Consider the following 11409-nt stretch of genomic DNA (forward strand, 5'->3'; position numbering starts at 1 on the left):
GCTCCAGTCTTTCTTGTTAAGAAGAAGAATGGAACTTTTCGAATGTGTGTTGACTACCGAGCATTGAACAAAATCACTGTCAAGAATGTTCAGACACCCTATCCCTAGGGTAGATGACTTACTTGATAAGCTTAGAGGTTCAAAGGTCTATAGCAAGATTGACTTAAAGTCTGGTTATCATCAAGAACGCATGACTGAGTCAGACATATTCAAGACTGCATTTAGAACCCAGACTGGCCATTATGAGTTTTTGGTTATGCCATTTGGTTTGATAATGCTCCAGCTACATTCACTCGTATGATGAATCGCATTTTCCTAAAGTTTCAAAGCTTTGTTGTGGTGTTCTTTGGTGATATTCTTATTTTCAGCGAGAATCATCAGAGCATGAGCAACACTTGGAGCAAGTGTAACCTTTTGAGAGAAAATGAATTGTATGTCAATCCTGAAAAGAGTTCTTTCTTTCAAAAAGAGATTGAATACTTAGGCCATATAGTGTCAGCTAAAGGAATCCGTGTGGATCCTAAGAAGATTGAGTGTATAGCCTCTTGGCTTACACCTCGAGACATTCATGACCTTAGATCTTTTCTAGGTCTATGTAGTTACTATAGGAAGTTTGTCAAGAATTTCACTTATATTGCACATCCTTTGACGGAAATTCTCAAGAAAACTACATTTTTCCATTGGACCGAAAGTCAAGATAAATCTTTTCTAGCACTCAAGGATGCATTAACTCATGCACCAGTTCTTACACTACCTGACTTTCAAAGACCATTCCTTGTGGTAGTAACTGATGCTAGTGGCAAAGGTTTTGGTGCTATGCTTATGCAAGACAACCATCCTATTGCCTATGAAAGTTGAAAGCTAAAACCTACTGAAACAAATTATAATACATATGACAAGGAATTAGCAGTAGTTGTGCATGCCTTGAAGATTTGGAAGCATTACCTAATGGGTTCAGAATTTTTTATATCAAGACTGATCAACAAAGCATTAGGCATTTGCTTTCGCAACTCCTTATTTCAGATAGGCACATCAAATGGGCATCTTTCATACAAAGTTTCCAACCCATGATTCAATACCAACCTGGAAAGGAAAATGTTTTTGCCGATGCTTTAAGTAGAAGACCACATATCAACAACATTTTCGCTATTGAAAGTGAACCACTTGTACTTATGAAAGAAACTTATGAAGTAGATCCAGATTTTTCTGAGATATGGATCAAATTGCGTGAAATCAATTGGACACCTCAATGAGATTATTCTCATAATGATGGCTATCTTTTCTTTGAGAAAAGATTATGTGTTACTTAACCCTATAGACAACTTGTCTTGGAAGAGATGCACCAACCACCATTCATGGGACATAGAGGAGTTTCCGCAACACTTCAAGTAGTTTCTCGAGAATTCTTTTGGCCTCATTTGAAAAATGATGTAGCAAAATTTGTAGCTGAGTGTAACATTTGTCCAAGTAATTAAAAGCTACAAAGGAAAAGCTTTGGGATTGCTTATACCTTTACCCATTCCAAACCGACCATGGGAACAAGTGTCTATGGACTTCATTACAGGCTTTCCTACTACTTTCAGTCATCATGACATGATTTGGACAATAGTGGACAGGTTTAGTAAGCAAGCCTATTTCATTCCATGTAAAAGACACTGACTTCTCATCAGCAAGCTGCGACCATATTTGTCAAGCAAATCTTTGTTAATCATGGTCTACCCAAAGTGATAGTTTCTGATAGAGATTCCAAATTTTGTAGTCACTTTTGGATTGCTCTTTTCTCGAACTTAGGCACTAAGTTAGATTTTTCTACGGCTTTTCATCCTGAATCAAATGGATAGACCGAAGTCACGAATAGCACTATCTTGGATATGCTTAGAGCCTATGTTTCCCAACAACCTAGTTCATGAGATAAGTACATACATCTACTCCAATTTGCTTATAATAATACTCCTCATTCTGCTACTACTGGTCGAGCACCATTTGAGATTATCTATGGTAGAGCTTTGCCTATTCCGGCTACTAGACTCTCCCATAAGATTGAAGCTGCTGACTAATATACTCGAGCCTTTGATCGCATTTTATCTGAAGTGCGTGATTGTATTGCAAGAGCTCAAGAGAAGTATACATTTCAAGCAAATAGGAAGTGTAAAGATTTTTCATTCCAAGAAGGTGATTATGTACTTTTGAGAATTGAGAAGAGACGATTGAAGAGTGTGGAAAAATTCCCTGCAGTTAAACTTGCACCTAGATACTATGGACCATTTAAAATTATTGAAAAGATTTAACGATGTGGCCTCTATAGACTAGAGTTGCCATCTAATTGGAATATCAACAACTCTTTCCATATTCATCTCTTGAAACCCTTTCGAGGAACACTTCCTTCTCACCCAATTTATGAGGAACCACCTCTTGTTGAAGGAGAGGAAGAAGTCTTAGTTCCTGATGCTATTATTGATCAAGAGACGACAATAACCAGAACTGGGAACCAATACATCAAATATCTTTTGACATTCAAAAACCATCCTCAAGAAGATGCAAAATGGATGCCCAAGAAATTTTTCCGAGCTTATCCTGAGATCCTTCGTTCTTTTCAAACCCAACAAACCCCTAATTGAGGACAATTGCAAACTCAAGCAAGAGGGATGTCATGAGAATATATTTTAAGTCCTCTTTAAGAATATTATTTTTCCCTTTTGAGTAATTTGGGGATGCCTAGGTTACTCTTGCGTCATGCCGGCTAGGTTAATATCGTGGGTGACACCACTATAAATATTAATACGTGCGGTATATGATGTATGCTTGGGGCCGTCTATGATTATTTCAGTTAGGTTTGTATGGCACGATGATTCCTGGGATACTTACGCGTGGTAGTCATGAGTTGGTAATGGTTTGTGCCTGTTTAATATTTGTGGGATTAATTTAATTATTAATTGGGCTTATATTTTCATGTGATGAAGATTACGAGGATTGATAAATAATGTCGAGGAGAATGTTTCTTATGTGCATCATATTTATTTTTACAAGCGTAGCTTGTAACCTTAGTAGTTGATTTTTCTATTTTGATACATTGGGAAAAATACATTTATAATGTTGAATTTATTAAAGCCTAAAGGTTTTACCCTAGCTCCAATTTTTGGGACACTCTATTTTTGTTGTGGAAGAGTGTCGTGGTATCTAAAAGCACACTTTGTATATTTTTGGAGGCTATGGCCTATTTTTGGTTGAAAGCTAATAAAAATACTCTTGTGTGGGGGGAAGGCCACGCACAAGGTTGGGGAAGATTGCACCCAGCATGTTTGTCTTGGAGCTAAGTATTATGTTTGCTATGCTTATGTTCAATTTATTTGATTTTGTTGAAACCTGCAAAGCATGTGTTTTCATGGTTGAATTTATGTGTTGAATTTCTCAAGTGTTCCACAAGCTATCCTAGAGAACGATTCCGTTTTCATATATGGCACAAGTACATTGGTCATGTGAATGTACAACGACTAAAGTCTATGCTGGCCCAAAATATTATTGTAGGTTTGCTAAAGTTTAAGGTTGACGGTATGCACAAAGTATGTGAAGCATTCCAGCTTGTAAGCAGGCCAAAAATGCTTTCCCACATGAAAAGCATGTCAGTGTGCAAGGCCATTAGATGTCATACATTCAAATGTAGGGGGACCGACTAAGACTGCAAGAATTGCAAGTTGCAAGTACTATGTTACATTCATTGATGACCACACCTGGAAAGTGTGGGTCTATTTCATGAAGGAGAAAGTGAGGTGTTTTCTCACTTTCAGAGATTTAAAGCCTTGGTCGAGAAGGAAAAAGGGATGCAAATAAAATGCCTAATATCAGGTGGTGGGGAAGAATGTTTATCCAATGATTTCAATAATTTTGTGAGGAAGCAGGGAATCAAGAGATAGTTTACATGTAGGTATACTCCGTAAACAGAATGGTATTGCAAAAAGAAAAAATAGACACATTGTAGAAGTGGTACGTGCCTTGATAGTGGCTGAAAAGAATATGCCACATTATTTTCAGGAAGAAGCAGTAGCAACTGTTGTATACATTATGGACAGGACACCCACTGCACAATTGGTCATGGTATGACACCAGAACAGAAGTTTACAGGAATAAGACCAGATGTGTCTCAATTGAAAGTATTTGGGTGTATTACATATGTGCATGTTCTTGATGAAGTGAGAACAAAGTTGGATCCAAAGACAGAGAAATGCATCTTTATTGGTTATGGTATGAAGCAGAAAAGTTATAGATGTTATAACCCTACCACTCATGAGATACGAGTAAGCAGAGATGTTGCCTTTGATGAGATGAGTAGCTGGTATGCACCAGTAGAGTGAAGGCAATAGAAGATGTTAATGTAAGAAGTGCTGATGTTGCACCACATGTAGAGCAGCAATCACATGTGCTTAGTGGACCTACAGAGTCCTCTGGCAGTGGATCCAATATTAGCGATGTAGGTATACATGTATCGCGCAAAGAAAAGGAAAAGGTAGACCAACCTTTTGTGCCTAATCTGTCAGCAAGTCACTCATATGTGGATGCTGACTCTAGCGGCTCTAAGTAGAGCCTTGATGAGGAGCTTGGCATCCCATCTATGGTTACTCTTGGTGTAAGAAGAACGGGGACTGTTTTGAGTATACCTGGCAGTGATCTAGGTATGCAAGTCTACGAGGGTTAGGTACCCTATTGACAGATTGAGATATGATGGATATACAACCCATCATTATGCTTACATGGTTAAAGCAATACAAGAGCTGGAGCCCACTTGTTTTTGAGCAAGCACTTGAAAATAAGAAATGGGAAGATGCCATAAATGAGGAGATGGCAGCATTGGATACAAATGCAACATGGGAGTGCCTTTGCCTAAGAAAAAGAAGGAAATTGGATGTAAGTGGGTGTATAAAGTCAATGATAACGCTGATGGTTCAGTGAGCAGGTATAAGGCAAGATTGGGGCCAAAGGCTATGCGTAGACTTATGACATTGACTATGAAGAGAAATTCATCCTGGTTGCAAGAATGGCAACCGTGAGAGTTGTCATTACTATGGATGTAGCAAAGGGTTGGTCTTTACATAAGATAGATATAAAGAATGCCTTCTTGCACGGTGATTTGTAAGTAGAAGTTTACATGATATCGCCACCAAGTTATGAGAGTGATACACATCTAGATTTTGTGTGCAGGTTATTCAAAGCATTGTATGGCTTAAAGCAGGCACCTAGAGCATGGTCAAACAAGATCGAAGAGTATCTTGTTACTATTGGATTTCAAATATCCAATGCAGATTTTTCACTTTGTGTGAAAAAGATAGATAGAGGGATCATGCTGTTAGTCATCTACGTGGATGACTTGATTATCATTGTTGATAATGATGTTGAAATACATGATGTCACGAAACTTTTTAAGCAAAAGTTTGAGATGAAGGATTTGGGTGAGCTGCGGTATTTCTTGGGCATAGAGATAGTGAGATCACCTCATGGCATTTTGTTATTACAAAGGCAATATGGCTTGGACATGTTATCCAAGTATGGTATGATAGGCTGTAAGCCTTTTTCAGTGCAATTGGAGCATAACACAGATTTTTGCAGATACAAGTGAGCTTTTGAAGGATCCCACTACGTACAGGTCCATAGTGGGTAGCTTGATCTACATGACCATTACTAGGCCATACTTGAGTTATGTTGTTGGACTTGTGAGTCAATTTATGCAGGCCCCTAGGAAGCCACACTTGGATGCGGCTAGACGGATTCTCAGGTACATAAAGTCCACAGTTGATTATGGACTTTTCTATGAGGCTGGTATAGAGATACAGCTACATGGGTACACAGATGCTGATTAATGGGCTGGTAGTGTTGCAGACAAAAGATCTACCAGTGGTTTTATGTTCTCATTTGGGAGTGTTGTTGTGAGTTGGAGCAGTAAGAAGTAGCCAATAGTTGCCTTGTCGAGTACAGAGGCAGAGTACAGGGGTGCTGCTATGGCAGCTTGTGAGGTAGCTTGGTTTCAGAAGTAACTTGGTGATATGGGTGAGGTCGTTGTCACTTATTGTGATAACATGAGTAGCATACAGTTGGTCCCAGTAACTCAGTATACCATGCCAGAACGAAGCACATTGAGATGCACTATCAATTTGTGAGGGATAAGGTTTTAGCAGGTGATGTAGATCTTGTATATGTTAGCACAAAGGATCAAGTGGCTGAGTTCTTCACAAAGGCATTGGGCACAGAGAAGCTTTACAGGTTTAGGAGCCTCTTTGGAGTCAAGCGCGTGGAGTTGAGCTCGAGGGAGAGTGTTGAGATATAGGGCTCAACTAGTGCTACAACGGAGATTGATGACCCACCTGGGTGATAGCTTCTGCACTTATATCACTAGCATGGTTGATGAGATTATGGTCGATATGCCGCCATTAGATGATAGGCTATATAACAGTAGCCACTTTGGAGTACTAGAGTTATGACATAGTTATAGCGCTAGCTCATATAGTCGGGTTCACACTATAGGCCGACTACGTTGTATGTTGTTGTAGGAGAGTACTTTCCCTTAATGTACTCTTATCTTTTAGTTATATTGTTATAGAGAAGAGAAGAAGAAAGAAGAAAATTCAACCATTCATCTCTCTTGTGTCTTGCACTCTTGTGTGTATGTGTGTGTGTGTGTGTGTTTGCTTACAAAGAACTCAAGCTCTCTCTCTCCCCCACATTCTCTTTATATATGTGCTCTAATATGCATGCATGTATATATATACGTTATGTATACTCTATGTAGACTATGCATGGATATTAGCTCAAATATTAGCTATGTGTAGACTATGCATGGATATTAGTTCAAATATGCATATATATGTCTTGTGTATGCTCTATGTATGGATATGCATGTTTTATGTATGCTCTATGTATGGATATTAAAGCTATGCAAGTGGTTAATGAAAAGAAGGTCTTGAGACTGGAACATGTATATACACAAGAGGCATTGTACGAATTTTCAACAGGTTATATAAAAAACCCCAAGAAACACAATCCAAGAAACCTTTATTAGCAGCATAGGAACACCATGTCTGGGACAGAGGGACTGGGCGGACGTTGACAAGCTAGCCAACAAGTCGACTGCAGTTGAACAAGTCATCCAACTAGGCACTCCAACGTTAAGTGGTAGCGTAGCGTGCGGCTCTGCGCTCTTAACGACAAGAAGTTGGAACATCTATATACTCTTCAGGCATTGTACCGTGGACAAGGAATTATCATCAGGCTACAACATAGCCTAACCAAAGCTTGACTAGCAGCATCACCGAAATCAAGGAACACCATGTCTGGTAGACTGGTTGGAGAGAATTCCTCACGAGCTGGCGAGCAGTACTTTGACTGTTGAAGATAATTCCTCAGAGTTGAAAGTGATCGTGGTGGCAGACGTCAGGCCGGGCCAGGCTCCGCAGCTAGTCAGTCAACACTGACTCAACATGACAATGTGCAACAGTCCAAAATTCAACTTGCCGCGCGTCACACGGTACAGACGGAACATGTCGGGCAAAGAGGGCGACACAATCACGGCTATCTCCGCCCCTCTTGTCGCCGGCCCGGGCCGCTGTCCCCTGTACAGTAAGCACAAGCCGACCCGGGTCTGCTGCAGAAGGTAGATCCCCAGCTACGGTTCCATTTCCCCTCGGGCCTTTCTATAAATTTGTAGGAGAGAGCTACACAGGTCCTCCAAGCTGCAACTTCCTCCGCTTTGCCTTATTTCAACAAGCTGCCATTGTTTAATTCTCCTCGGCTTTGCCTTGTTTCAACAAACCATTGCACTTCTCCGCTTATCGTTTCACTGTTCATTACTTCCTCCGTTTTGCCTTCTATCAAGCCATTATTATCCTCCGCTTTGCCTTGTTCCAAGCCATTGTACTTCTCCGCTTAGCGTTTCAGTACTACTGGTTACTTCCTATCGAAGGCGGAAGCGGCCTGTGATCTCACAATTGTAACCTCAATACAATTTGAAATTTGTCACCATGCAAATGACCGCTCAGGCAGCTAGTGGGACGGCCTCTTCTTGCAATGGAAACTCTATCAGCCCTAGTAAAGACAATGACAAGAAGGCCCTGGAGCTCATCGAGAGCCTGACCCTCAATGCAGACCACGTGCAGCAGCAAACCCTCTCCGCCATTTTGGAGAGGAACGCACGCACCGAGTACCTGGGAAGGTTCGGCCTGAACGGAAGGACTGACCGTGCGACGTTCAAGGAACTTCTCCCCGTGATTACCTACGAAGATCTTCAGCCCGAGATTCAACGCATAGCTAATGGAGATACTGCACCAATACTGTCCGGCCACCCAGTGTCGGAGTTTCTGACAAGGTGCGTTGGCCGCAGGAGTCTGTAGTACTGTATAGCGTGTTTATATCTTGTACTTTATGTAATGAGATTGTTAAAGCTGAACATATTGCTTGTGGTTCTTACAGCTCTGGAACTTCTGCCGGAGAGCGTAAATTGATGCCTACCATACACGACGAGTTCGAACGGCGGTGTCTCCTCTATAGCTTCCTCATGCCTATCATGAACCAGTAAGCACGTCGATCAAGGTTCTAAGTAAGATGTTGGCGAGTCTCACGTCAGTTCCAACGTATTGATCTAAATCTTGGATTGCTTAATAGGTACATGCCCGATCTCGACAAGGGCAAGGGGATGTACTTCTTCTTCATCAAGTCGGAGGTGAAGACCCCGGGCGGCCTCCTGGCTCGCCCCGTTCTCACTAGCTACTACAAGAGCCATTGGTTCACGGAGCGGCCATACGACCCCTACAACGTGTACACCAGCCCCAACGAGACAGTGCTGTGCCCGGATGCCCACCAGAGTATGTATTGCCAGCTGCTGTGCGGGCTGCTGCAGCGCGCGGAGGTGCTGAGGATGGGTGCCGTCTTCGCGTCGGGCTTCCTCCGCGCCATCCGCTTCCTGCAGGAGCACTGGAGGAACCTCTGCCACGACATCCGCACCGGCCACCTCAGCGATGCCATCACGGACGCGCCCGCCAGGTCTGCGGTTGGAAAGCTCCTTTCGAGGCCCAATGTCGACCTCGCCGACCACGTCAGCCAGGCTTGTGTGGATGCGGAGGCTTCTAGCTGGAAAGGAGTGATCACGCGTCTCTGGCCTCGCACCAAGTACATCGACGTCATCGTGACGGGCGCGATGGCGCAGTACATCCCGACCTTGGATTTCTACAGCGGGGGTTTGCCCCTCGTGTGCACAATGTACGCCTCGTCCGAGTGCTATTTTGGTGTTAACCTCCTCCCCCTCTGCAAGCCCGCCGAGGTATCCTACACCATCATTCCCAACATGGCCTATTTCGAGTTCCTCCCAACCAACCGAGCTTCTTCATCAGTAGCAGCAGGACGTCTACCTGCGGGCTCTCAGGTGAGCTCAGAGCTCGTGGAGCTTGCTGATGTACAAATAGGCCAGGAATACGAGCTCGTCGTCACCACCTACGCAGGTATTACATGAAAATCCCTAAGCTCCTCATCTGCAGTTTGAAGCTTAGAACTAATATTCCACAGAAGCTTGTGTGCCTAACCCAGTGCGGCTTTCCTCTCTCTCGCGCCCAGGCCTTTACCGTTACAGAGTGGGGGATATCCTCCGCGTGACCGGATTCCACAACAATGCTCCACAGTTCCAGTTCGTGTGCCGGACGAACGTCGCCCTTAGCATCGACTCCGACAAGACGGACGAAGAGACGCTGCACAAGGCGGTCAAAGCTGCCACGGCCACGCATCTGGACCAGCACTCGGTAAGGCTCTTGGAATACACGAGCTTCGTAGACCTCTCTACCATTCCTGGTCACTACGATCTCTTCTTTGAGCTGCAATATGTGCAAGATCACCACCAGCTAGAGTTTCTAGGCATGGCCCCCATGTCCAAGGTCTTGGAGGAGTGCTGCATCACCATCGAGGAGAACTTGGACTCCGTGTACCGCCAAGGGCGAGCCTCTGATAAGTCTATCGGGCCTCTCGAGATTAGGCTAGTGAAACCTGGCACTTTTGACCACCTCATGGATTACTGCTTGAGCAGAGGGGCATCCATCAACCAGTACAAGGCCCCACGTTGCGTCAAGTCTGCGGCCATAGTAGAGCTCATGGACGCCAGAGTCGCCGCCAGCCACTTCAGCCCACGCTGCCCATCGTGGATCCCAGCTGCAGGCGGTTGCCGTCGCACATTATCAACCGATTAACTTGTAAACCCAAGTTGAAGTTAACCAACCCACACTCACACGATGTTCACGTTCGAGTCTCAATATCGAATGTTTTTTTTTAAAAAACTTCAACTTTGATCTGTAGTTTGAAGCATTCCAGAGAAGCTTCAGTGTGGTTTTCCTCTCTTTCGCGGGTTTTCCTCTCTCTCGCGCTCCAGTTCGTGTGCCCGAAGAACACAAGCAAAGTCCAAATTTGCTACATCTCAAAGACACCTTTTTCTTATTCAATCTAATAATCATGATTTCCTGTATACGGATCTAACAAATTACATTATTTATCTAGCAAATAAGTGATTCCCATATAGAAAATGACAATATCTATATAGGAAACCTACTTTACATCTAGCAAAAAGAGTTTTTTTAATGTAAGAAATGTGAATATCTATGTAAGAAATTAATCTTATAGCTAATAAATAAGTTTTCACTATATAACAAGTAGCATTTCCTATATAGCATTGTGGAGTTTCTATATAGTAAATGATAAAAACTATATTGAAAAGCCACCTCACAACTAGCAAAGAAATGAAGTCTATATAGCAAATTTGAATATATGTATATGAAATAAAACTTCCATCTAGTAAACCAATGATCTCTATATACTAAAAATAGTAACATCTCCATATAGTTGAGAACTTACATTGTATATAATTATATGGTGTTTACCTAAAGATTTCAATCTTCATAAAAGAAATCGAGTATATAAGTAATAAGAAAGCAATCAATCTACATAAATTGAATATTTTTTATATTTTTTAAAAAGATTTAAATTTATAATTAACAAGCTCTATGTAAAAAACTTGTATTTTTCTTATAAATAATATGTATCCAAATACAAGGAAGGATATTTAACTTCACAAAATCAATATTTATCCACAAAGACTAGTATTTTTTTCAATAACAATAATGATATTTATATTAAAAACTCTGTAGTACAAAATATTACTCATCATTTTTTTCTAGCAAAAAAAATGCATACATATAAAATTTACTTATTCTATTATAATGTACAAGATTGAGCATACACATCCTCAATTTAAGTAATTATCTCACACACCCTTTCTTCAATTTACTATGCTCCCTCTCTCTCCCTCTCTCTCATTAAGATTAATTAATCATATATATATATAGCGCGAGATAGTGAGTGAAAAAGAGCAGAAAGAGTGAGAGAATGGACAAG

General features: G+C 41.7%; 1 protein-coding gene across 1 annotated transcript; it reads left to right on the forward strand.

The window, feature by feature from the left end:
* The first annotated feature begins 7716 nt into the window (after positions 1 to 7716).
* Positions 7717 to 10393, forward strand: LOC147641365 (indole-3-acetic acid-amido synthetase GH3.6-like). Its single transcript, XM_086810383.1, has 4 exons — positions 7717 to 8347; positions 8452 to 8553; positions 8644 to 9476; positions 9589 to 10393. Exons 1-4 carry the CDS (start codon positions 8004 to 8006, stop codon positions 10209 to 10211), a joined length of 1902 nt encoding a protein of 633 aa, XP_086666509.1. The 5' UTR covers positions 7717 to 8003; the 3' UTR covers positions 10212 to 10393.
* Positions 10394 to 11409: the final 1016 nt, after the last annotated feature.

Source organism: Cibotium barometz, chromosome 2 (assembly GCF_041138505.1).
Source record: "Cibotium barometz isolate CiBa-2024 chromosome 2, ASM4113850v1, whole genome shotgun sequence".
Lineage (NCBI taxonomy): Eukaryota > Viridiplantae > Streptophyta > Polypodiopsida > Cyatheales > Cibotiaceae > Cibotium > Cibotium barometz.

Excerpts from the sequence above, each read along its gene's own strand:
- LOC147641365 (XM_086810383.1), top strand. The coding sequence starts at position 8,004 with ATGCAAATGACCGCTCAGGCAGCTAGTGGGACGGCCTCTTCTTGCAAT. Across the intron at positions 8,348-8,451 it reads GTGTCGGAGTTTCTGACAAG|CTCTGGAACTTCTGCCGGAG; the intron begins GTGCGTTGGCCG and ends TGGTTCTTACAG. Across the intron at positions 9,477-9,588 it reads CGTCGTCACCACCTACGCAG|GCCTTTACCGTTACAGAGTG; the intron begins GTATTACATGAA and ends TCTCGCGCCCAG.